This window comes from Triturus cristatus, chromosome 1_2, assembly GCF_964204655.1.
Source record: "Triturus cristatus chromosome 1_2, aTriCri1.1, whole genome shotgun sequence".
NCBI lineage: Eukaryota > Metazoa > Chordata > Amphibia > Caudata > Salamandridae > Triturus > Triturus cristatus.
In genome coordinates this window covers 1,178,236,701-1,178,264,653 of record NC_140580.1, presented here as the reverse complement: position 1 = coordinate 1,178,264,653, position 27,953 = coordinate 1,178,236,701, and the positions used below count along the sequence as shown (strand labels likewise).

At 49.6% G+C, this 27,953-nt stretch overlaps 1 protein-coding gene across 2 annotated transcripts in view; it reads left to right on the top strand.

Annotated features, from left to right (window-relative positions):
- The window catches only part of PKN3 (protein kinase N3), a 391,919-nt gene that overhangs the window by 326,941 nt on the left and 37,025 nt on the right, over positions 1-27,953 (top strand). For both annotated transcript variants that reach the window (XM_085614062.1, XM_085614063.1), the window contains exons 18-19: positions 23,758-23,834; positions 24,187-24,329. In XM_085614062.1, coding sequence (XP_085470188.1) covers positions 23,758-23,834; positions 24,187-24,329 — 220 coding nt within the window. The remainder of the gene's footprint in view (positions 1-23,757; positions 23,835-24,186; positions 24,330-27,953) is intronic.

The window sequence follows — 27,953 nt, the reverse complement described above, 5'->3', positions numbered from 1 at the left end:
TATTGCCCATGCTAAAAGGGGTAACCAAACATGCTGCAGAGGTGTTCAAGGACCCAGTCAGAGCTAGGGTACTAAACCCCAGGATAGAGAAAAAATATAAAGCAGCCCCCACAGATCCTGCATATATTAAAGGACCTGCTCCCTTGGACTCTTTGGTGGTATCCACAGCTAGGAAGCGGTCTAACTCTCAATCCTCAGGGGAGGCTCCACCACCAGATAAGGAGTCAAAGCTCTTAGATGCGTCTGGTAAACGCACTGCCTCGCAAGCTGCAAATATGTGGCGCATCGCCAACACGCAGGCACTGCTTGCACGTTATGATAGAGCACATTACGATGAACTGGAGGCTATCATGCAACACCTCCCAGACAAACAAACACAGGGCTCATGAGCTAATACAGGAGGGAAAGCTCATTACCAACACCTCAATTAAATGTGCCCTCGACGCAGCAGACACAGCCTCTAGAGCTATAAACACCAGTGTTTTGCTTCGTCGTCATGCCTGGCTCAGAATCTCAGGTTTTAAGCCAGAAGTCCAGGCATCTATATTAAATCACCCCTTTGACCAACAACACCTGTTTGGTCCAAAGGTGGACGAAGCATTGGAGAAAATGAAAAAGGACACGGATACAGCAAAGTCTATGGGGGCATTACAATCCCATACCCCTAGACGTTCATTTCGTCGTTCCTCCTTTCGGGGCACAGGCAGAGGTTACTCTGTCGATAGCGCCTCTACTTCCTACAAGTCCCCTCATCAGAATACCTTCTCCAAGGGCTATCAAAGAGGTGGATATAGGGAAAACAATAATAAGGGCAGGGGCAAAACCAACAACACCCGTTCTGCCACGCCACCCGCCCAATGACTTTCCCCCGCTCCCCCCAGACCATTTGTCAAGAATTCCTGTCATACAAGGGAAACACGCCCTTATGTAAACAGGAGAGCTGTTACATAACTCAAGGGAAACACGCCCTTATGTAAACAGGAGAGCTGTTACATAACTCAAGGGAAACACGCCCTTATGTAAACAGGAGAGCTGTTACATAACTCAAGGGAAACACGCCCTTATGTAAACAGGAGAGCTGTTACATAACTCAAGGAAAACACGCCCTATAAAGGGAGGAACCGGGAGGTACAAGGCTGTCGGATATTGTGTTTACACCGACGTACCTGCTTCGTGAAGAGCAGTGTTCCGGAGTGGTGCTCCAGTAAGGCAAGAACGGAGGTAGGTCGAGTCGTTACTCCCTGGGCCGTGTCTTGCCCCATCGTCACCTGTGAAGGACCCGGAAGCTCTACCGGTCAACCATTGAGCTTCGCTTTTTGACTCGGCTGAGTCCAAGCGCAGTGGCGCTTTTGCTGGTTGGAGTCGTAACTCCCAGCCCGACCAGAGACACAGGGACTGCCAGCTGTAACGCACACCAGGAGGTGTTTGCCGCGTTACAGACTCGGAAGTCCACAGGATCGATCGAGCGGCTGCTCTCGGTTCAGTCTTCTTGCTTGTGATTGGGGTATCGGTGACGCATCACCAGGAGGTGACTCCGCGTCCCGGTGCAGTCTGAGGAAGAGGTTGAGCGGCTGCTCCCTTCAGGTAGAGACCCCGGCTGGGTGTTTCCCTGACTCCTCGATTCTCCCCAACACTCTTCGTGCCCCTCACAGCCTACCGATTGGCATTGTCGGCCATTTCATTTCTGCCCTCTGTTGGCATACGCCGGGATCGGCGTATATGCAGAGGACGGTTAGGACCATCCGTGCTGTGGGCTGGTAACGTACTTAGCCTGGAGGATTCCAGTGACTATAACTTTTGTTTGTTCTTTGTATTTTATTTGCCTTCATTAAAAGAACTAACCCTTCACAAGTGGTTGCGTCCTCATTGTCGTGTCTGTTAAACGATCCTGAGACGTTCAGGGCGTTACAAAATATCCGACCTTAATAACACTAACTGTCTCCCGGTCGATAACAGACATGGCAACACTTGATGATGTGCTGGCTGCTTTATTGGCCATGCAAGTTGAAGTGGCTGCCTCTAGGCAAGAAACAGCCGATGTAAAAGCCAGACTGGATGCTATCCAATTGGACCCGCTCACGCCCAGCACCTCCCTCACGAACCAGACCCCTGCGGTAGTAGTGGAAATGCCGGTAGCCATCCCCTTGGCAACACCAGAGAGGTACAGTGGGGATCCTAACACAGTGCAGGTATTCCTCACACAAGTGGCGCTACATTTATCGTGCAAACCAAAGGCGTTCCCCACGAGTCAGGCTCGTGTGGCTTTCCTTATATCCTATTTGGCTGGAAACGCGGCACAATGGGCCGTACCTCTGGTGAGCAGGGACGAGCCCCTCTTATGTGATTGGGGTGCTTTTCGCGAGGAATTCCTGAAGGTATTCGACAGAAGGGCTGACTCGTACACGGCGGACCGTGAAATGCTTGAGTTGAGACAGGGATCCAACGACCTGGTGCAGTATCTCAACGCGTTCCGAAGGCTGGTTGCGGAAACCAAGTGGCCTGTTGCTAAACAGACGGCGCTCTTCCATCAAGGGCTGTGCGATAAGCTCAAGGACGCCGTGGCTCATATTGACCCTCAACCCAAGACATGTGAGGGCCTTATCAACCTGGTATTACGGCTGGAACATAGGCTAAGTGAAAGAAAGGGGGATCATGGGAGAAAAGGAAAATCCCTTCCATCCTATGTGATGGTGGGAAGTCCTGAAACTTCCACCGCATCCAAGGGAGAACCCATGGACATCAGCGCAATACGAGCGAGCCTCACAGCCACGGAGAAAGAGTCACGCCGTAAACAAGGATTGTGCCTATATTGTGGCAAAAAAGGCCACTACGTACGTGAATGCCCTGCCAAACCGAAGACGTCACGTTATCGGGCCAACCGGTCGGTAACAGCCGTGGTGGACATACCGGCGGAAAACTAGAGGACTCCAAGACCAGAGAAGGGGCATCTCGGAGTCACTCATCTATCCCTTCACTTTCCAACTCGGTCACTAAGGGACAACGACACCTGTTTATCACGGTGCACGTGGGAGTGCATGACCAGTGGATACCCGTTGTGGCCATGGTGGATTCAGGGGCCACTGGCATGTTTATGGACCACAACGAGGCATGCAGGCTAGGGCTAGTGCTTCTTCCCAAAGCAGTACCCGAAGACGTCTATGCGGTAGACGGAAGGCGATTGGTGACGGGGCCCATCGGACAGCACACGGGGGTCCTTCCGATGAGATATGGGAGGAACCATTTGGAACAAATCGATTTTAACATCATCCGAGCGCCCCAATATGGCGTCATATTGGGATTGCCGTGGCTACAGAAACACAACCCCTTTGTGGATTGGCCAACACATCGCATCGAAATGACGTCACCGTATTGCATCCTGCATTGTGGAATAAGAACGGAATCCCTTGACGCAGATGAGAGCGGGAGTCAGACGGTGGCTACAGCGGCAGAAAAAGATGTGGCTCTCCCCCAGGCTTATCACAGTTTTGAGGATGTATTTGATGAGGTGAAGGCGGAAGTGCTACCACCACATAGACAGTTTGACTGCCAGATCGACCTGGTGCCAGGGGCCAGCGTTCCCAGTGGCAGGCTGTATGCCCTGACGGAGCCTGAAAACGTGCATCTCCGGGGGTACCTGGATAAACTCCTCAAGCTAGGATTCATCCGCCCGTCCAAGTCTCCGGCCGCCTCGCCACTCTTCTTCATCCCGAAGGCTAATGGGGAGCTGAGAGCCTGTGTGGACTTTAGGGCATTGAATGCGATAACCATAAAAAATCGGTACCCCTTGCCTCTCATCAGTGTACTTCTGGAACAGGTCAAGAAAGCTCGTATCTACACCAAGTTGGATTTGAAAGGGGCATACCATCTGGTGCGCATGAGGGACGGAGACGAGTGGAAGACCGCCTTTAAGACCAGGTTCGGCCTTTTTGAGTACCTCGTCATGCCGTTCGGTCTGTGCAACGCCCCGGCAGCCTTTCAGTACTTTTTGAATGAGGTATTCAGAGAGGAGTTGGATATCTACGTGGTCGTATATATCGACGACATCCTCATCTATTCGTCCAGTGTGGAGGAGCACGTACACCACGTCAAAGCTGTGCTCCAAAAGCTGAGGGAAAACATGCTGTTTTGTAAACTCAGCAAGTGTGACTTCCACGTCACATCCGTGGAATTCCTTGGAGTGATGCTGAGTCCAGAGGGACAGGAGATGGCAGAACGAAAGATCAAGGCGGTGAAAGAATGGCCGGTGCCCAAAGCGTGAAGGACGTCCAAAGTTTCATTGGCTTCGCCAACTTTTACAGGCGGTTTATAGATGGATTTTCAGGAGTGGTGGCCCCAATCACACAGCTACTGAGGAAGTCCAAGGAGTTTGTCTGGTCCCCTGAAGCGAACAAAGCCTTTGAGGCCCTGAAAAGCGCCTTTGGTAAGGCGCCGGTGTTGGCTCACCCCGATCCGGATCTCCCCTACGTGGTGGAAGCGGACGCGTCGGATGTGGCGCTGGGGGCTATCTTGTCCCAACGCAACCACGACACAGGGGTGCTTCATCCCGTTGTGTACATGTCCCGCAAACTCAACGACGCCGAACGCAACTACCATATTGCGGAGAAGGAGCTTCTCGCAATCAAGGACGCCTTCACCGAATGGAGGCATTGGTTGATGGGGGCAAGACATGTGGTATCGGTGTACACAGACCATCGGAACCTACAGTTCATGACGGCCACTAGACACCTTTCTCCCAGGCAGCTGCGGTGGATGATCTTCTTTGCGGGGTTCAACTTCCGCATCACATATCGGCCGGGGACGGAAAACCGGAAGGCGGACGCCCTGTCCCGTCAATCTGCAGTTAAGGAACCATTGCCTGCAACCGAGCGTTCCATCATTTCCCCGAGGATGGTATTGGGGGTTATCCAACCGGATACTTTCCTGAGGGGAATAAAGAGAGGGATCAGGTCATTCGCATGGCGGAGGTGGCTCCTCAGTCACAGAGAATGGCAGCTGAAGGACGGGATACCCCTGAAGGGCAGGTGCCTATTGATACCCACGCCTAGGCTAAGGAAACAAGCATTCATCTGGTGCCATGACTCTCCATGCGCAGGTCATTTGGGCTTTGAAAAAACGGTGGCTAGCATGGGACGGCATTTCTGGTGGCCAACCATGAGAGTGGATGTCAGGAGGTGGGGACAGGAGTGTCCTACGTGTGCTACCATGAAGGCCGACCATGGCCGAACCCAAGGGCTCTTACATCCACTTCCGACCCCGGATAGACCATGGGATAGCATATCACTGGACTTCGTGGTGGGCCTACCGGTAGACCAGGGGATGACGGCAATACTGGTGGTGGTGGATTACTTGACGAAAATGGGGCACTTCATCCCCTGCAAGAGAGTCCCTACGGCCGGGGAATTGGCGTCACTACTCCTAAAGAATGTGGTACGACTGCATGGATTACCTGGGGTGATCGTGTCGGACCGGGGGTCGCAGTTTACTGCGCAATTCTGGAAGACTTGGTGCACTGCGCTGCATGTTAAGACCGCCCTGTCCACCAGCTACCACCCTCAAACGGACGGCCAAACCGAGCGCCTGAACCAAACGCTCAAACAGTATCTGCGATGTTTTGTGGACCAGGGCAGGGAAGAATGGGTCGACTTGCTATGGGTTGCAGAGATAGCCTATAACAACGCCACTCACAGCTCCACACAGTCATCTCCGTTCTATAGCAACTATGGCCAACATCCCAGGTTCTTGCCATTTCTACATCCGTTCAGAGAGGACAGGATTCCCGCCACAGCGGACAGGGTGGCACACATAAAAGACACGTTGATGCGCTCAAGGGCTGTCCTAATAGAGGCCAAGAGAAGATACAAGGCTGCGGCAGATAGGAAGAGAAGGCCCGGGCCACTGTACCGCACTGGAGACTACGTCTGGATATCCACAAGAAACATGAGGTTTCGAAAGAACAGTGTGTTCCATCCCAAGTACATGGGCCCCTATCGAATTACCAAGTGTATGGGTCCCGTGAACGTGAAGGTGTGCTTGCCCCAGTCATTGCGGATACACCCTGTCTTTCATGTATCATTGCTCAAACCAGCACCCTCCAAGCCGTCTGGGACACCTAGGCCGGTATGCGTGGAGTCGGAGGTGGAGTATGAAGTGTCGGGCATACGGGCGTCCAAATGGCGCAGGGGGAAGCTGTGGTACCTGGTTGCGTGGAAAGGCTATGGCCCGGAGGAGCATTCATGGGAACCGGCTGAAGGGGTTCATGCTCCGCGCTTGGTCTCCTTGTTCCATCGGCGTTTTCCTGCCAGCGCTGGACCCGTGGGGAGCCGCTGAGAGGGAGGATGTACTGTCAAGAATTCCTGTCATACAAGGGAAACACGCCCTTATGTAAACAGGAGAGCTGTTACATAACTCAAGGGAAACACGCCCTTATGTAAACAGGAGAGCTGTTACATAACTCAAGGGAAACACGCCCTTATGTAAACAGGAGAGCTGTTACATAACTCAAGGGAAACACGCCCTTATGTAAACAGGAGAGCTGTTACATAACTCAAGGAAAACACGCCCTATAAAGGGAGGAACCGGGAGGTACAAGGCTGTCGGATATTGTGTTTACACCGACGTACCTGCTTCGTGAAGAGCAGTGTTCCGGAGTGGTGCTCCAGTAAGGCAAGAACGGAGGTAGGTCGAGTCGTTACTCCCTGGGCCGTGTCTTGCCCCATCGTCACCTGTGAAGGACCCGGAAGCTCTACCGGTCAACCATTGAGCTTCGCTTTTTGACTCGGCTGAGTCCAAGCGCAGTGGCGCTTTTGCTGGTTGGAGTCGTAACTCCCAGCCCGACCAGAGACACAGGGACTGCCAGCTGTAACGCACACCAGGAGGTGTTTGCCGCGTTACAGACTCGGAAGTCCACAGGATCGATCGAGCGGCTGCTCTCGGTTCAGTCTTCTTGCTTGTGATTGGGGTATCGGTGACGCATCACCAGGAGGTGACTCCGCGTCCCGGTGCAGTCTGAGGAAGAGGTTGAGCGGCTGCTCCCTTCAGGTAGAGACCCCGGCTGGGTGTTTCCCTGACTCCTCGATTCTCCCCAACACTCTTCGTGCCCCTCACAGCCTACCGATTGGCATTGTCGGCCATTTCATTTCTGCCCTCTGTTGGCATACGCCGGGATCGGCGTATATGCAGAGGACGGTTAGGACCATCCGTGCTGTGGGCTGGTAACGTACTTAGCCTGGAGGATTCCAGTGACTATAACTTTTGTTTGTTCTTTGTATTTTATTTGCCTTCATTAAAAGAACTAACCCTTCACAAGTGGTTGCGTCCTCATTGTCGTGTCTGTTAAACGATCCTGAGACGTTCAGGGCGTTACACCATTCCACTCCAGTCGGGGGCAGACTACGGCATTTTATTCACTCCTGGGAGTCAATAACATCAGACAAATGGGTGACACAAATTATTCAGTCAGGCTACTGTCTCGAACTGACATCTACCCCACCCAATATTCCACCCAGGCACCGTACAATGTCACAAGAACACACCATACTGCTCAAACAGGAGGTAATCTCCCTCCTCCAAAAACAAGCTATAGAGCATGTCCCCGTCAATCAGCAAAATCTAGGGGTCTACTCTCTTTATTTTCTAATCCCAAAGAGAGACGAGACCCTACGGCCCATTCTAGACCTCCGGCCTCTAAATGCATACATACATTCGGACCATTTCCACAAGGTCACCCTCCAACAAGTTCTCCCACTCCTCTGCCAGGGAGACTTTCTCACTACACTGGACTTGAAAGACGCATACTTTCATATTCCAATACACCCTTCTCACAGGAAGTACCTCAGGTTTGTGGTGGACGGTCAGCATTACCAATTCAAGGTTCTCCCCTTCGGGGTCACAACCGCACCACGGGTGTTTACCAAATGCCTAGCGGTAGTAGCAGCTCACCTCAGAAGACAACACATTCACGTCTTCCCTTACTTGGACGACTGGCTCATAAAAGCCGCGTCCTACGACCTGTGTGCAACATACAAACAGTACCATCCAACTGCTCCACCGGCTAGGCTTCATGGTGAACCATCAAAAGTCCCACCTCATAACATCTCACACAAAGCAATATCTCGGGGCCACTATAGACACCTCCAAGGCTATAGCCTATCCCAATTCAGCCAGGATCGCAAGCATACAAGCCTTGCGCCAAACATTCACTCTTCAACACTCTCTCCCAGCACGAGTGTTTATGAAGCTAATAGGGATGATGGCATCTTGCATCTTCATAGTGCCCCATGCAAGACTCCACATGCGTCCACTCCAAGAGTGCCTAGCACGGCAGTGGAACCAGGCCCAGGGACAGCTGACGGATCTGGTGTTGGTGGACGGCCGCACCCATCACTCTCTGCAGTGGTGGAACACCACAAACCTTTCCAAAGGGCGGCCGTTCCTGGACCCGGTTCCTCAGGTGATTCTAACGACGGACGCATCGCTCTCCGGCTGGGGAGCGCACCTTCTACACCTCACAGTGCAAGGTCTATGGACGCCACAGCAAAAAGTACTCCACATCAACCATCTGGAGTTATTGGCGATCTTTCTAGCCCTGAAATCCTTTCAGAAACAAATTTCAGCCAAAGCAGTCCTCATTCGCACAGACAATATGACTGCGATGTATTATATTAAAAAACAGGGGGGGACACACTCTCCCGCTTAGCACAGAGCATATGGAGATGGGCAATTCCACAAAAAATCTTTCTCCTGGCACAGCACGTCCCAGGCATACAAAACACCATGGCAGATCTGCTCAGCAGACAAACGCAACAACTACACGAATGGGAACTGCATCCACAAGTTCTTCGCCCATTCTTCCACAAGTGGGGGCATCCTCAGATAGACCTCTTCGCCACCCACCAAAACAAAAAATGCCCAAGCTTCGCCGCCAGATACCCACACCCATTGTCCAGAGGCAATGCGATATGGATGAACTGGTCAGGCAAATTTGCATACGCCTTTCCACCTCTCCCGCTAATTCCGTTAGTGGTGAGGAAGCTACAGCAGCACTCCCTCACACTCATTCTGGTAGCTCCAACATGGGCCAGGCTGCCGTGGTACACCACACTGCTACAGCTATCGGTGGTACCACACCAAAAACTACACCTGTCCCCATGCCTCCTAACCCAGAACCATGGAGAAATCAGGCTCCCGGACCCAGCTCAGCTCAACCTTGCGATCTGGCTCCTGAAATCTTAGAATTTGGATACCTTAACCTTCCCCCTGATTGTATGAACATTATCAAGGAAGCCAGACGTCCTACCAGTCGAGCATGCTATGCCGCAAAGTGGAAGAGATTTGTTGTTTACTGCCTTAACAATACAATCAACCCTTTCGATGCATCCATACAGCACATCATATGCTATCTGCTCCATCTTCAAAGGTGTAACCTGGCATATTCATCCATACGTCTACACCTCGCAGCAATTGCTGCTTACCTACAAAACAGACAGCATTTATCACTGTTCAGAGTGCTCGCTAATAAAGCCTTTATGGAAGGCCTAAAACGAGTAATTCCACCCAGGGCACCACCTTCCCCTGTATGGAATACGTAGTTCTTACACGGCTAATGGGTCCGCCTTTCGAACCAATGCATAAATGTGAGCTACAGTTCCTCACCTGGAAAACAGCTTTCCTCATTGCTATCACTTCCCTTAGAAGGGTTAGTGAAATACAAGCGTTCACTATACAAGAACCCTTTTTGCAGATACATCACAGCAAGGTGATACTTCGTACAAACCCAAAATTTCTGCCCAAGGTCATTTCCCCCTTCCATCTTAATCAATCTGTGGAATTACCGGTTTTTTTCTCGCAACCTCAATCTGTTGCGGAAAGGGCTCTACATACACTTGATGTTAAAAGGGCTTTGTTGTACTACATACAAAAAACGCAACCTTTCAGGAAGACCAAACAATTGTTTGTCTCCTTCTCTCCACCGCATTAAGGTAACCCCATCTCTAAATCAGGGATAGCTAGGTGGATTGTTAAGTGCATACAAATTTGCTATCACAAAGCAAAAAGAACATTATCTGTTCCACCTAAAGCCCACTCTACAAGAAAGATAGGGGCTTCTATGGCTTTTCTAGGGAACATACCCTTAGATGACATCTGCAAAGCAGCCACATGGTCAACTCCGCACACCTTCACAAAACATTACTGTGTAGACGTGCATTCCAAGCAACAAGCTAGTGTGGGCCAGGCTGTACTAAAGACACTATTTCAAACCGCTGCAACGGATACCGGTGGTCGCCGCTAGGGCTGGGTACTGCTATATAATCTATGCAAAAGTGTACAATCTGCAGCTCATATGCCTCGAACGGAATATGCTACTTACCAGTATGCATCTGTTCTTGGCATGTAGAGCTGCAGACCTGTACACGCCCACCCGCCTCCCCGGCTACCTGTATCCGTTCCAGTCTATCTTATTTAGATACAACACACATGGGTTTCTTACTGTTATCACTACGCTCCATCATTTCCCTGCTGGCGAAAAACAATCTGAGGATGGAGCCGAAGCCCATGCGCAGTATGGACCGAAGGAGGAGTCGCTGAACTCGTGACTTCCAAAGACTTTCCAAGAGGAAAAACAAACTGCAAACATCCGGGCCCAACACCAGATGGCGATCTATGCAAAAGTGTACAGATCTGCAGCTCTACATGCCAAGAACAGATGCATACTGGTAAGTAGCATATTCCTTTCTTGAGCTGCTTCCAGTGGGAAGTGTGTTTCACGAGTGTTGTGAAATGGAGACGGGCAAGTGCCCAGAATGGATCTCTTTTACTATAGGAATAACTGACTGCCTGCAGCCCTCTCCGTGTTTGTGTGTGTGTGTGTCTGTTTGTGTGTGTATGTCTGTCTGTCTGTCTGTCTGTCTGTCTCTGACAGATGGGTCCTCCATACTGTCCAGTAGGACTTATGCCCTTTTGTTTCTTTCCTGCCAACCATGGTTTCTGCCCGTATCAAAGCAGCTTTCAGAGGAGCATCTATTCATCTTACTGCAAGAGGCGCTGGCTCTTCCGTCCAAAGCGACCGCTGAGACAGTGCCTACCTCAGAAATAGGGATGGGTTGTTACTTCCACTATTTCTTTGTGCCGAAGAAGGATCTTATTTTAGGTCTTCCCCTGCTGAATGGCTTCCTGCCGAAGGACAAATTCAAAATGCTGACTTGGGGCCAAGTTCTGTCAGCTAGGAGCATTTTCAGTTTGCCATGCTACCATTCGGCCTTACCAGCACCCCTCAGGTGTTCACAAAAGTGATGGCAGTGATCGCTGCTCCTCTTTAGAGGTTGTTGATACCAGTGTTTCCCCAACCTCAACAACTGGCTGTTTAAGGCTGGCTCGCCTCAGTCAGCCGTAGACCAAATCCAGGTGACAAAGAACCTTGTAGTATCGATTGGATTCTCGATCAACAAGACGAAGTCAGGCTGAACTCCTCCACAGAGTTGAATTGAATTGGGATTGTATTTATAAAGCGCAACTATCACTCCTGCATGTCCGCTTTGCTAAGTATCGTATGTGGGTCTGCAGTGGGAGCAGCACCAAGGGAACCTGGCAAATATCGTACAGGTGACGGAGGAGACTGCTCTAGATTTGCAGTGGTGACTTGTGCGACCACAACCTGACCAGTGACACTCTTCTCCCTTCCCCACCCAGAGCGGACGGTGGTGACTGGTGCATCACTGCTGGGTTGGGGAGGCCATCTGGGAGAGGTGGCTGTCAGAGTCCTCTGGTCTCCAGCGGAAAGGCAGTTCCACATAACTCTGATCCATCTGGCATTGGACGCCCTGCTGCCATCTATGAAGGCACGGCTGGTGCAGGTTCTCACAGACAATACTGACGTGATACTGCAATAAACAGGAGGGCACGGGGTTCTGGGCCCTGTGCCAAGAGGCTCCTCATCGCTCTGGGGGCTGGAGCGTCAGGGCATTTCCCTGATCGTGAACTACCCGGTGGGATGCTTGCTGCCAAGCGTCCGCCTACGAAGTCCATTTACTCAGAGCGCTGGGGCATGGCCTGAAGCGAGTCTCCAAAACGGAGCCTCTGCAAGTCAAACTGTCAGATGTTTTATTGTTTTCGTCTCTCGCCCAGCAAGGTCTTGCAGTGGACACTATTGAATGTTATTTATCAGCCTTTTTACAACCATCCTTGTTTAAATCGGTTGTTGTCATTTAGTTAAACGTTTGACACATGTTTCCTCCCAAACCATTTGTAAAGCCACTGTGAGGTCTAAATTTGGTCCTGACGTTCCTCATGTGCACCCCTTCGCCAATTCACAGCTGCTCTCTGCGGCTTCTGAGACTAACACCGGTCTTCCTCACTGTCATGACTTCAGCTTATTGCATGAGTGAGCTCCAGGGTCTCTCAGTGCAACCGCCCTACACCACTTTTTTTCTGGACAAATTAGTGTTGAGGACCAGGGCGACCTTTTTGCCAAATATTGTGACTCATTTTCAGCTTTGGCAGTCCATCACTTTGCCAATGTTCTTTGCTTCACCTCAACCTGCAAAAAGGGATAACAGACTCCATTGGCAGGACCCCAAAGTGCTTTAAGCTTTTACATTGATCACACCAAAGACCTTTGGGTGGATAGTCGGCTTTTTGTAGGGGCTTTGGGGGCAAAGAAAGGTACGGCGCTGCAGGATAGGACTCTGTCAAGGTGGATAGTCCTTTGTTTGAAGATCTGCTCCGCGATGGCTAAGAACCTGCCTCCAGGAGGACTGAGGGCCCGTTCCACCAAGGCGAAGGCAGCCACCACTGCATTGACTGTTCTCGACATCTGCCCGGCCGCAACATGGGCATCAGTGCACGTTCACGAAGCACTACTGCTTTGACAGCCAGGTCTGACAGGAAGGGCATTTTGTCCGTTCGGTCCTGCAGGTCTTCTTTCTCTGGGCCAATTGAAGGATTCAGGATTGGTTTTTAGGGTTTAATGCTGTGTTTTGGGTTGGGGGTTGGTGTTTAGAGTTCAGGGACAGTGTCTCGGCCCACTCCACCTTGGAAGGTGCTGCTTTTGTATCCATTTTAAAACTGAGGAATCTGCAGTTAGAGGTAACCATCAGCAGAACAAGGGATTTACCTTCGGTAGCTCTTATGGATGTTCTGTATAACCACAGATCCCTAACTGCCTTCCCACCTCCTTCAGTGAAGGGGCCTCTTTTTACCATCTGAAGGGGTTCCAAAATAAAGATCTGCACATGGGTACGGATATCTGCACACTGGGATGGCTCTTATATGCAGCTTTCCTCTCTCACCTCCGAGGTGGAGCAAAGTCAATGCGGAGACGCTCGGCGCTGCCTAGCAGCGTGCGGTAACACTGCTGCGAACACGTCCAGACCCAGCGTGGCTCCTGGGGGATAGTCTAAGGGTGAGGAATATGCTACTAGATAAAGTATCCCCATAAAGGGTGTCATGGAAGGGATGGAACGTGTTCATCTGCTTGCTACCCCGCTCTCAGTGTGAGTAATAAAAAGCTCTGCATGTAACCCACTCCCACTGTGAACGAGAAAGAGCTCTACCTCCACAGCACTCGCTCTTGAATGATGAAGGGTGGAGCATGTCCCACATTCCCAGTGTGAGTGATGAAATGGCCCAGCTGCTCCCGCTCTCCGTGTGAAGGATGAGCAGCTCTGTGTGCGCCCATCTCCATGAGAAGGATCAGTAGCTGTGCCCCCCCCCCCCCCCCCCCCCCGACTGAACAGGTAAGAACTCTGCATGTACCCCACTCAGTAAGTGAACTTTGAAGAGCTCCGTATCCCCCCTTCCTGTGTGAATGATGAATAGCTCTGTGTGTACCCTGCTCCCTTTGTAAACATGAAGAGCTCTGTGTGTACCCTGCTCCCGGTGTGAATGATGAATAGCTCTGTGTGTACCCTGCTCCCTTTGTAAACATGAATAGCTCTGTGTGTACCCTGCTCCCTTTGTAAACATGAATTGCTCTGTGTACCCTGCTCCCTTTTGTAAACATGAATAGCTCTATGTGTACCCTGCTCCCTTTGTAAACATGAAGAGCTCTGTGTGTACGCTGCTCCCTGTGTGAATGATTTTTATTTAATCTATATAATTTTTTATTGAAGTCCATAAATATTGCAATACATTAAATACATTAAGATCAAAATATCCATTTAAAAAGAGTTACCATCGGGCATAACATTAAATTTATAAATATCACATCGATTGCATAGAGCACTGAGATATCAGGGAAAAATACATTCAAAACAAGAACCCTTCCCAAACTTAAACAAAATATGTGACCCAGATTTTTTCGAACTGCCTAAGGCCCCCCACCCGAAGTGCATAAGTACGTTCACTTCTTCTAACCGCTTGCATCTTATGGGCCCACTCCAGAACTAAGGGCATCGAGTCAGTACGCCACCTTTGTAATAAGTGATCTGGCTACTACCATTGCAATGTATAAATGTTTTACCAATTGGTCACAAAGGCAGAGATCTGGGTCAAAACCGAAAATAATTAACAAATCGTTCACTACTAATTGAATACAACATTCAGTTTCCAAATAGCAAAAAACGTCCTCCCAGAACTTCTGAATCTTAGGACATTGCAGCATAATATGCGACCAATTAGCTGAAGGGTGGCTGTTACAGCGAAAGCAATTCGCTGAGTAATTAGCATACATTTTTGAAAGAGAGAGAGGGTTCGGTAAAGTTGCCATTTACTTAAAAACAACATCCTTCGCCAGTTCGCCCCTCTTAATGCACTAAAATTCAGTTTATTGATAGTCGACCATAAATTAACAGAAATTTCAACATCTTCATGGTCCTTCCATTTTTGAATTGCCTTCTGTCCTCTAAACGTTCAGTGACCAACTGCTGCTGTTCGCCAATTTGGAAAGCATCTAGCTCAACAAGAAATTTAAGGAGGATGTTATATGACCCAAAAAGAATAAAATCATTAATGGTCACTTGTGACATTTCAGTCAGTCAGCCCTCCTCCATTCCTTCTGAGACCTTACAGAAACCTACCGAGGCCCATTTTGCAGTAAGTTCTGAAGATTGCGTAATGCCTGCTAATGGCAGAATGCTGGATAGTAGGGTGGCTGAATTGAACACCGGGATGGAGTATCTGTTATAAAGTGCCTGTCGTTTTTTAAAAAACAATGACACTTCTAGCCAACCAGTTTGGGAGATTTAAAAATTAGAAGAGGGAAGTGAATCTGACCTTCATTACACAAGATCCACAAAACTAATAAAAGGAGTTACCTGTAATTCAGGTTTAAATCTAGATAAATATTGTGCAAAATAAGCATAATAATAATCCTTGTGTGCATGATGAAGAGTTGTGTGTGTACTATGCTCCTTGTGTGAACATGGAGATCTGTGTGTACCCTGCTCCCTGTGTGAACATGGAGATCTGTGTGTACCCTGCTCCCTGTGCAAACATGAAGACCTCTGCGAGTATGCTGCTCCCTGTGTGAACATGAATAGCTCTGTGTACCCTGCTCCCTGTGCGAATGATGAAGAGCTGTGTGTGTACCCTGCTCCCGGTGTGAATGAAGAGCTCTGTGTACCCTGCTCCCGGTGTGAATGATGGAGAGCTCTGTGTGTACCCTGCTCCCGGTGTGAATGATGAAGAGCTGTGTGTGTACCCTGCTCCCGGTGTGAATGAAGAGCTCTGTGTGTACCCTGCTCCCTATGTGAATGATGGAGAGCTCTGTGTGTACCCCTGCTCCCTGTGTAAACATGAAGAGCTGTGTGTACCTTGCTCCCTGTGTGAACACGAAGAGCTTTGTGTAAACGCTGCTCCCTGTGTGAACGATGAAGAGCTCTGTGTACCCTGCTCCCTGTGCGAACGATGAAGAGCTGTGTGTACCCTGCTCCTGGTGTGAATGAAGAGCTGTGTGTACCCTGCTCCCTGTGTGAATGATGAAGAGCTGTGTGTACCCTGCTCCCTGTGTGAATGATGAAGAGCTCTGTGTGTGCCCTGCTCCCTGTGCGAACTATGCAGAACTGTGTGTACCCTGCCCTGTGTGAACATGAAGAGCTGTGTGTGTACCCTGCTCCCTATGTGAATGATGAAGAGCTGTGTGTGTACCCTGCTCCCGGTGTGAATGAAGAGCTGTGTGTACCCTGCTCCCTGTGTGAATGATGAAGAGCTATGTGTGTATGCTGCTCCCTGTGTGAATGATGAAGAGCTGTGTGTGTACCCTGCTCCCGGTGTGAATGAAGAGCTGTGTGTGTACCCTGCTCCCTGTGTGAACATGAATAGCTCTGTGTACCCTACTCCCTGGGTGAATGATGGAGAGCTCTGTGTGAGAAATTGGCCTGATATATGATGTCACTAGTTCTAGTGTACACCTTATATCAGTCCAAACAACCCTTATGGTGATTGGTTGTAAAGTCAACCTTATAGACCAGCTATCCTAGTGGTAGCATGGACAAGAGCAGTCTTAGGCTAAACTATGAATGGCATGTGAAGCCAGCTGTTATACCATTTGCAACCCCTTGAATACCAAATGAAAGGACACCACAACAGATATATATAAAAATAGAATGTATTTATTCTAACATACACCCTCAGCACTCTTTGAGTTCAGAGGTCTAAGCACAAACAATTTAAGTAGCATACGTTAAGTTACACAGGAAAATAGTTAGGCCCAGGGGCCACGCAAACCATATACTAAGAAAGTGGTATAGTAGGCCTAGGGCTTAGGGAATCGCTGGGGCTACACTACCCTACCAATAGTTAGGAAGTGGGAGGCCCACGGGAAGCGTGTGCAGTGTGGAAACACACACATGGGTTACATTAAAGTCAATGGGAATGTAGCAGTTAGAAATAGGAAGAATAAGGACACTTCCGAAGTAACTAGGAGGAAGCAACTAGAGACTTAGACACTTGAATAGTCAATATTCACTGGAGCACCGGAGTACTCGCTATACCTCACCCACAGGAGACGGGTGCATAGGTGTGAAGATGTGTCTGGTGTCGTCGCTGGATCCTATGGATGCCTGAAGAACAGATGCTGGCAGGCGGCCAGGAGGAAGATGTCCGGTGGATCCAAGGCTGGATCTTGAAGGAAGAACACCTGCAAGCAGAGGGGACAAAGTCTGGGTCACTAGCCAGTGACCGTGTGGAACCAGGAAGGAACCAGCCGATGTCGTGCAGAACACAGGTGATGTCTTGAAGCTTGTCTCTGCAGCTGCGTGGACCAGGAGGCGTCGAGGATGACCAGAACCAGGGTACGAGCTGTCCCACGAAGGATCTTGCTGATGGCGGAGTCGACGTCCTGATTGGAGTCAACAAACCTTGGCAAAGGCAACCCACGCGGAATGGGAAATTCGCTTCAGGTGCAGACCAGGAAGGTCTGAGGTGCTTCTCTTTCACAGGGAAGCAAGGGCCAGTCTGGAGGAGCCAAACCAGTGGTGAAAAGTCAAGGGTTCGTCGTCACTGAGGCTACTAGCCAACGGGCAAACAACCGGACAGACGCGTCGAGCAGGAAAATGCAGAAGGGCCCCACGCAGAACTCGTGGAGTGTGGAGGGCTGATCTTCGGTGCAGATGGTGCTCGGGGTTGGGGCTTCTCAATCCCCAGAGCACAACTTCGAGGATACCTCAGAACCTGCGCTGGAAGCTACTCACCAATTTTCCCAGGTAGCCGGTCCCACGTCTCCCGTCGCCTCCACGGATCTCAGCTTGGATGTGGCTCAGGGTCAGAGAAGTCTGGAGGTCAAGGCGCTGGTCGGGCTCTGCAGTCGGTTCCTCGTAGAACTTGGGCAAAGCAAACGGCAGGTCGCTTGTTGGTGCCTGTTTGCACAGGGTGGCCACTCCTTGGCCACAAGGGAGATTCTTCAGTCTTCTTGTCGTCGAATGTCTAAGGTCCAGAGTTTTGTGTCTAGTTTCAGTTCAGGATAATCCAAAGTCCTAGGGACTCAGCTCCCACTCTTATACTAATCTGGGGGGCTGGGTTACCTGCTAGGTCCCTCCTATGGGTGGGACCAGGGAGGGGGGTGGTTACACCCCCTTCCCTTTGTCCAGTTTCGCGCCAGGACTGGGGCTGGGGCTGGAGTGCCCCAGCACCGGTTTGAACTGGACTATGCATGGGACACCTTGTGTGCCCCAGGCAGTGTCTCGTTTCTTTCATCCCTCCCTGCCCCAATACACTAAGCCCTGTCTAGGGTGGTGCTAGCACCTCCCAAGGCAGGAAACCTATTGTCCAAGCCTCCCACGCTGGAAGGACTCCCAGCAGCAGGAGGTCAGACTTGTGTCCGTAGCAGCAGCATCCATTTTGTGATGCTGGGGCTCTGGTTAACTTTAACCGGGTAGTAGGACTTCAACATGTCTTCTCCCTCTTGAAGGGGGGAAATCTATCCTCATCGCCAGAAATGGTGTGGGGGTAGTATTCCAAAGTGTTAGACACCTTACATGACATGTTTTGATAAAGCCAAACCATAGTTACCATAACCGCGAGGATTATAAGGCACTTTAAGAGTATATGGTAGGCGATATCATAGAACAGCTATAAGGACATGGTTCCGAAAGCTGCAGACAGGCTCAGCTCATGCTAGAGCACCATCTCACATGTTACCGAGCACTCTGCCTTCAGGATTGTTAAGGCCTGCCATCGGAGTGGCTGAAAGGTTACTCATGTGTCTATAATAAGGTAGGTATAGGAATACTATACCTAAGCAAGGGGTGAATACACGACCTTGCCCCAGCTGAGTGATCAGCCAGTTGTGTCATGATGGGAGGCCAGCCAGGGGTGGCATAATACATGCTGCAGCCCCTGGTAGGCCTAGGGTACACCCATGCCCTGGGTACCTAAGGTACACTGTCCAGGGCCCTATAAGGTGATCCTTACCAATTGGGTTATGTACCTAAAGCACATAGTATGAATTTAGAGAGAGAACCGCTGGGCTGTGGGTCTGATTAGCAGGCCCACCGCCACATCTAAGTCGAAAACCAGTGAAGCAAAAGCAAAAAGTGGGGGTGACCATAGGAAGCAGACCCTACTCTCCTACACTGTGTGTACCCTGCTCCCTGTGTGAACATGTAGAGCTCTGTGTGTACCCTGCTCCCTGTGTGAACATGAAGAACACTGTGTGTATGCTGCTCCCTGTGTGAACATGAAAAGCTCTGTGTACCCTGCGTAAACATGAAGAGCTGTGTGTGTACCCTGCTACTTGTGTGAATGATGAAGAGCTGTGTGTATCCTGCTCCCGGTGTGAATGAAGAGCTGTGTGTGTGCCCTGCTCCCTGTGCGAACTATCAAGAACTGTGTGTACCCTGCTCTCTGTGTGAACATGAAGAGCTCTGTGTGTACCCTGCTCCCTGTGTAAACATGAAGAGCTGTGTACCCTGCTCCCTGTGTAAACATGAAGAGCTGTGTGTACCCTGCTCCCTGTGCGAATGAAGAGCTTTGTGTACCCTGCTCCCTGTGCGAATGAAGAGCTGTGTGTACCCTGCTCCCTGTGTGAATGATGAAGAGCTCTGTGTGTACCCTGCTCCCTGTGCGAATGAAGAGCTGTGTGTACCCTGCGCCCTGTGTGAATGATGAAGAGCTCTGTGTGTACCCTGCTCCCTGTGTAAATGATGAAGAGCTTTGTGTCTACCCTGCTCCCTGTGCGAATGATGGAGAGCTCTGTGTGTACCCTGCTCCCTGTGTGAACATGAAGAGCTCTGTCTACCCTGCTCCCTGTGTGAACATGAAGAGCTCTGTGTGTACCCTGCTCCCTGTCTGAACATGAAGAGCTCTGTGTGTACCCTGCTCCATGTGTGAATGAAGAGCTCTCTGTGTACACTGCTTCCTGTGTGAATGATGAAGAGCTCTGTCTACCCTGCTCCCTGTGCGAATGATGAAGAGCTGTGTGTGTATCATGTGTGAATGATGAAGAGCTCTGTGTGTACCCTGCTCCCGGTGTGAATGATGAAGAGCTCTGTCTACCCTGCTCCCTGTGTGAACATGAAGAGCTGTGTGTCTACCCTGCTCCCTGTGCGAATGATGAAGAGCTCTGTGTGTACTCTGCTCCCTGTACAAATGATGAAGAGCTGTGTGTGTATCATGTGTGAATGATGAAGAGCTCTGTGTGTACCCTGCTCCCTGTGTGAACATGAAGAGCTCTGTGTCTACCCTGCTCCCTGTGTGAACATGAAGAGCTCTGTGTGTACCCTGCTCCCGGTGTGAATGAAGAGCTCTGTGTGTACTCTGCTCCCTGTACGAATGATGAAGAGATCTGTGTACCTTGCTCCCTGTGTAAACATGAAGAGCTGTGTACCCTGCTCCCTGTGTGAACATGAAGAGCTCTGTGTCTACCCTGCTCCCTGTGTGAACATGAAGAGCTCTGTCTACCCTGCTCCCTGTGTGAACATGAAGAGCTCTCTGTCTACCCTGCTCCCTGTGCGAATGATGAAGAGCTCTGTGTGTACTCTGCTCCCTGTACAAATGATGAAGAGCTGTGTGTGTATCATGTGTGAATGATGAAGAGCTGTGTGTGTACCCTGCTCCCTGTGTAAATGATGAAGAGCTCTGTGTGTACCCTGCTCCCTGTGCGAATGAAGAGCTGTGTGTACCCTGCTCCCTGTGTGAATGATGAAGAGCTCTGTGTGTACCCTGCTCCCTGTGCGAATGAAGAGCTGTGTGTACCCTGCGCCCTGTGTGAATGATGAAGAGCTCTGTGTGTACCCTGCTCCCTGTGTAAATGATGAAGAGCTTTGTGTGTACCCTGCTCCCTGTGCGAATGATGGAGAGCTCTGTGTGTACCCTGCTCCCTGTGTAAACATGAAGAGCTGTGTGTACCCAGCTCTCTGTGTGAACATGAAGAGCTCTGTGTCCACCCTGCTCCCTTTGTGAACATAAAGAGCTCTGTGTGTACCCTGCTCCCGGTGTGAATGAAGAGCTCTGTGTGTACTCTGCTCCCTGTACAAATGATGAAGAGCTGTGTGTGTATCATGTGTGAATGATGAAGAGCTGTGTGTACCCTGCTCCCTTTGTAAACATGAAGAGCTGTGTGTACCCTGCTCCCTGTGTGAACATGAAGAGCTCTGTGTGTACCCTGCTCCCGGTGTGAATGAAGAGCTCTGTGTGTACTCTGCTCCCTGTACAAATGATGAAGAGCTGTGTGTATCATGTGTGAATGATGAAGAGCTGTGTGTACCCTGCTCCCTTTGTAAACATGAAGAGCTGTGTGTACCCTGCTCCCTGTGTGAACATGAAGAGCTGTGTGTGTACCCTGCTCCGTGTAAATGATGAAGAGCTCTGTGTGTACCCTGCTCCCTGTGCGAATGATGGAGAGCTCTGTGTGTACCCTGCTCCCTGTGTAAACATGAAGAGCTGTGTGTACCCTGCTCCCTGTGTGAACATGAAGAGCTCTGTGTGTACCCTGCTCCCTGTGTGAACATGAAGAGCTCTGTGTGTACCCTGCTCCTGGTGTGAATGAAGAGCTCTGTGTGTACTCTGCTCCCTGTACAAATGATGAAGAGCTGTGTGTATCATGTGTGAATGATGAAGAGCTGTGTGTACCCTGCTCCCTTTGTAAACATGAAGGGCTGTGTGTACCCTGCTCCCTGTGTGAACATGAAGAGCTGTGTGTGTACCCTGCTCCCTGTGTAAATGATGAAGAGCTCTGTGTGTACCCTGCTCCCTGTGCGAATGATGGAGAGCTCTGTGTGTACCCTGCTCCCTGTGTAAACATGAAGAGCTGTGTGTACCCTGCTCCCTGTGTGAACATGAAGAGCTCTGTGTCTACCCTGCTCCCTGTGTGAACATGAAGAGCTCTGTGTGTACCCTGCTCCCGGTGTGAATGAAGAGCTCTGTGTGTACTCTGCTCCCTGTACAAATGATGAAGAGCTGTGTGTGTATCATGTGTGAATGATGAAGAGCTGTGTGTACCCTGCTCCCTTTGTAAACATGAAGAGCTGTGTGTACCCTGCTCCCTTTGTAAACATGAAGAGCTCTGTGTACCCTGCTCCCTGTGTGAATGAAGAGCTCTGTGTACCCTGCTCCCTGTGTGAATGAAGAGCTCTGTGTGTACCCTGCTCCCTGTACAAATGATGAAGAGCTGTGTGTATCATGTGTGAATGATGAAGAGCTGTGTGTACCCTGCTCCCTTTGTAAACATGAAGAGCTGTGTGTACCCTGCTCCCTGTGTGAACATGAAGAGCTCTGTGTGTACCCTGCTCCCGGTGTGAATGAAGAGCTCTGTGTGTACTCTGCTCCCTGTACAAATGATGAAGAGCTGTGTGTATCATGTGTGAATGATGAAGAGCTGTGTGTACCCTGCTCCCTTTGTAAACATGAAGAGCTGTGTGTACCCTGCTCCCTGTGTGAACATGAAGAGCTGTGTGTACCCTGCTCCCTGTGTGAACATGAAGAGCTGTGTGTGTACCCTGCTCCCTGTGTAAATGATGAAGAGCTCTGTGTGTACCCTGCTCCCTGTGCAAATGATGGAGAGCTCTGTGTGTACCCTGCTCCCTGTGCGAATGATGGAGAGCTCTGTGTGTACCTTGCTCCCTGTGTAAACATGAAGAGCTGTGTGTACCCTGCTCCCTGTGTGAACATGAAGAGCTCTGTGTGTACCCTGCTCCCTGTGTGAACATGAAGAGCTCTGTGTGTACCCTGCTCCCTGTGTGAACATGAAGAGCTCTGTGTGTACCCTGCTCCCGGTGTGAATGAAGAGCTCTGTGTGTACTCTGCTCCCTGTACAAATGATGAAGAGCTGTGTGTATCATGTGTGAATGATGAAGAGCTGTGTGTACCCTGCTCCCTTTGTAAACATGAAGGGCTGTGTGTACCCTGCTCCCTGTGTGAACATGAAGAGCTGTGTGTGTACCCTGCTCCCTGTGTAAATGATGAAGAGCTCTGTGTGTACCCTGCTCCCTGTGCGAATGATGGAGAGCTCTGTGTGTACCCTGCTCCCTGTGTAAACATGAAGAGCTGTGTGTACCCTGCTCCCTGTGTGAACATGAAGAGCTCTGTGTCTACCCTGCTCCCTTTGTGAACATGAAGAGCTCTGTGTGTACCCTGCTCCCTGTGCGAATGATGGAGAGCTCTGTGTGTACCCTGCTCCCTGTGTAAACATGAAGAGCTGTGTGTACCCTGCTCCCTTTGTAAACATGAAGAGCTCTGTGTACCCTGCTCCCTGTGTGAATGAAGAGCTCTGTGTACCCTGCTCCCTGTGTGAATGAAGAGCTCTGTGTGTACCCTGCTCCCTGTGTGAATGATGAAGAGCTCTGTGTACCCTGCTCCCGGTGTGAATGAAGAGCTGTGTACCCTGCTCCCTGTGTGAATGAAGAGCTCTGTGTGTACTCTGTTCCCTGTACGAATGATGAAGAGCTGTGTGTGTATCATGTGTGAATGATGAAGCTGTGTGTACCCTGCTCCCTGTGTAAATGAAGAGCTGTGTGTACCCTGCTCCTTGTGTAAATGAAGAGCTGTGTGTACCCTGCTCCCTGTGTGAATGAAGAGCTCTGTGTACCCTGCTCCCTGTGTGAATGAAGAGCTCTGTGTACCCTGCTCCCTGTGTGAACATGAAGAGCTCTGTGTACCCTGCTCCCTGTGTGAATGAAGAGCTCTGTGTACCCTGCTCCCTGTGTGAATGAAGAGCTCTGTGTGCACTCTGCTCCCTGTACGAATGATGAAGAGCACTGTTTCTATCCTGTTCCCTGTGTGTGATTTCCACATGCACCCCATTGCCAATGTAATTGCTGAGGGGCTTTGCTTGCACCCCACTCCCAGTGGGAAGGACATACCTTTCTTGACAAGTCTTATCTCTCCTAGGGATCTCAAGATGGACAACCTTCTCATGGATGCAGAAGGTTTTGTGAAGATAGCAGATTTTGGGCTTTGTAAAGAAGGTGCGCATGACTGGTGGGCTCAGGGGGATGCCTCGATGAGGTGGGTGGGTAATTGGGTTTTGGGGTCTAGTGTGAAGATCCGGGATTAGTTATGGGTTCTGTAAATATGGTCTCTGCATGCAGAATGTGGTTTTCTTTCGGACTTTGCATGGATGCTTTTGCCTTTGGCTGAACCCAGGATGTCTGGAAACAATGGTTGTTGTAAGGATGATTGTCTATATGTGTTCGGTGGGGTGAGCAGTGCTGGGTGGCGTTATGGGCTCGGTAAAGGTTGTCTGCAGGCAGGAGGGGCAGGACGTGGGAGACCTTCATCCATTCCTCAGGCCTTTAACTCTGCAACTCTCTCCATCAGGAATGGGTTTTGGGGATCATACAAGCACGTTCTGCGGTACCCCAGAATTCCTGGCTCCAGAAGTATTGACGGACACTTCTTACACACGTGCTGTGGATTGGTGGGGTCTCGGTGTGCTGATCTACGAGATGATGGTCGGAGAGGTAAGGATCCACCAAGCCCTTCTGACTACCAAGTGTTCCAGCTCTGAGGTCTTGGACGGCATTGAAGAGGCTTTGACTTTAGACTATATCGCAAACAGGTTGTGATGCTTTAGGCAGTGGGTAGGACAGGGTAACGTGGCCTTTAGGCTGGCGGTGCCACAAGGCTGTGTTGAAACTGTCAAGGACAGATTAGTGGATCTTTAGGCCACATCTGGGGCAGGCTAGCAGTGTCTTTCTTTAGGTTGGATGTGTGACAGGCTTGGCGGTATCTTTAGGCTGTGTCTAGAACAGGCTGACGGTACCCATAAACTGGTAAGGGACTGTCTGGACCCTTCAACTAACCTGGGGCTGATGGTGTGTCTGCAACAGATTGACCGTGTCCTTTGACTTTATCTGGGACTGGCCCCGTGGTGCCCTTATGCGGTGTAATAGTACTAGTAGAAATATCTTTATTCGCTTTTTATAAAAGCATAAAAGCACATCAATTCATACAGGCATAAATTGTAGTATCAAGTCACCCGTTCTGAAAGTGATATTGACAATATTCAGGTACATGAGTAATTCCACGTACACATTGATTAGGAGTCCCCCTATCCCCCAGTAAAAGTGCTTATTAAAGGGCTGCTCGCCAGAGTTTGTCACGACTGATGTAAGTATTGTAGTGTGTACACTTAAAATGCTAAATAACGGGTCATTTTCAACGTTTCATCAAACCAGTTACTATAAAAAATGTAATTACAAGAATTGAATTAGATTAACCAATTATTACATTTTTTTTTTAGAACTTCTTAATATTAAAACTGATAAAATCACTCGCGCCACACTTGGGGGCACTGATACATCCAGACCAATCAGGCTTCATGCTGGGCAGAAGTACAGTATTAAACTTGAGACGCCTACATGGGGTGATGGCTCGCATACCACATATACAAGAACCAGCAGTTATCCTCTCCCTCGACGCCCGCATGGCGTTTGATATGGTGGAATAGCCCTTTCTCTTTGCGGTGCTTGCCCACATGAGCTTTGGTCCCAAATTTTGTGCATTGATATGTTTGCTGTATACTAACCCAGTGGCACATGTGACAGCTAACGGGCACATTTCACGGGATTTTCCACTCTCACGTGGCACACGTCAGGGCTGTCCACTGTCGCCACTCTTGTTTGCTCTAGTACTTGAGCCGTTGACGGCATGGATTAGGTGGGAACCACTGATTGGGGGACTGAGATGGACGGCGGATTGGGAGGATCGCATCTCATTGTACGCAGATGACGTGCTACTGTATATGGCCTCCCCCAGTCGTTCAGTTGAGGCGCTACTTAACATCTGTGAGCTTTTTGGTCGTGCATCTGGGTATACCATAAATTGGTCTAAATCTGTATTGTTTATTTTAAGTGGACCGCTCCCTCGCCTCCCCAAGGACTGCCCATTGCAAGTCGCAGATGACACATTTATATATTTAGGAATTAATATAACTGCAAGTCCGGAGGCCTTCTATAAGCTGAATCTCATACCTCATCTGGAGCGCTTCAGACAGGATGTCACACATTGGGGCACGTTGCCGTTGACGCTCCTTTTTAAGGCGGCGCTTTTTTAAATGATGGCACTTCTGCGATTCCTTTATGCCCTAGAAAATGCACCATTCCTGGTACCCCCATGTTATTTCAAGGCAATAGAGGCGCAGGTCTCCAGTTTGTTATGGGGGAACAAACCGGCACAGATTGCACAGGGCAAACTGGTAAAGGGGGAATTGCGCTCCCAAATATGCAGTTATACTATTGGGTAGCCCAATTGTAGATAGTTAACCAATGGATACATGCCCCACAAACAGACCCTGCCTTTAAAGCTGATAGACATGAACTTGGGGTAGAAGGTATGATGTTGCCGCTATATGAGATGCGAACCCCCTCTCTGCTTGGTCTCACAAAACATACTATCGCTCTCTGGCATAAGGCACATGCTAAATTGGGCTGGCGGAGTGTTATTACCCAACTCACTCCCTTATGGGACACCAAACGGCTGGGGCGACTCGAACAGTAAGGGATTCGCTCAATGGGATGCAATTGGCATCTCCACAGTGGGCGATTTGTGGAGTAAAGGGGAAATAATCCCATTCGAGCGTCTTCAGGACCAATACGAACTGGCAGCGTAAGAAAGGTTTCGCTACCTGCAGATTAAGCACGCGTTACAAGTCGCCTTACCAGCGGGAGTTAAGGTTCCGGAAGCTACCCCTTTAGAAGATAATTACTAACAGATCATATGCACAGGCGAGCTACTTCCGTCACCTACCGAAAACTAGTCAATAATTTACCAGACCCCACTGAGGCGCTTAGGGAAAAGTGGTTCAGAGATGTTGGAGAATTGGATGACGCTGATTGGCAAGATGCAACGGCATCTCCGCGGGAGGTGGACATAGCCTCGCGGCTTAGGCTGGTACAGCCTAAAATACTGCATCGTACTTATTACACCAGAGATCTCCTCTGTAAAATTGGGAAAGCTTCTCATCCGTACTGCTTGAGGGGGTGTGGGAATGAGGGGACCTTTTTTCATACATTATGGCTATGTCCAAGAATTGCGGAATCTTGGCCCAGGGTTATGAGGACGATATCACAGGTGGAGGGGGTGTCACTGCTACCAGAACCCAAGAGTTGCCTACTGATCGTCTGGGAATCAAATGATCTTACGCTCCTGGCTCAGGTGTGGGTTACATTGGGGATAATGGTTGCAAAGCGGAACATCGCACAAAGATGGGGTTCGAAGGAAATACCAACGATTGCAGCTTGGTGCAATGATCTGGATGTGGTTATGATAACTGAAAAACAGTGTCAAGTAACCGAGGGTGCCCGAGCAAATGGAATAAAGTATGGGGAGGGTGGAATACATTTCGGGGATACATTTGTGAGCCTTCTAAGGCGCAGTCTGGGAAAACCACGGAGGAAGAGACAGTTGGAGACATGTGAACAAAATGTAAGAAAGGTAATTGAAATTGGAGATTTATTTGTTACACAATCGGAATGATGAAGTCCCAGGGTTATTGGAATATTGTACTTTACATTGGTGACGTGAAACGTGCAATTTTTTTTTTCCTTTGTTAATAATCAATAAAAAATGTTTTTTAAAAAACAGATAAAATCTCTATAACTAATCTAAAACGGGGAAAAAAACACTCAAGGGCATTACAGTACTTCAATACTTGATTTAGTGGCTAATAGATTTAAATTCTCTTCAAGCGGATCCTGATCTATAGTCATAAGCACTTGAATATTCCCGCCCATGCGCGGGGACCCCGGAAAATATATAAAAATTATATATGAAAATATATATATATATGATTGGTGCCTGGCAAATTACCGATATAAGCACATTGTATATACACAATGATTGGGCGCTTGCCCTTCACATGGATGACATTTTGGGTACATTACCTATATTTACATAAATAATTACCTTCTACTAATTGGAAGAAGGAAATAGAATTTGCAATATCTAGGCTCATGTTGAATAGGCACTTGCCCTTCATATGGACGACATTTTGGGTACATTACCCACATATAAGCAAATAATTACCTTCAATGAATTGGAAGTAGGGAATTGAAAGTGTAATATTTGGGCTCATATTTTGTAAA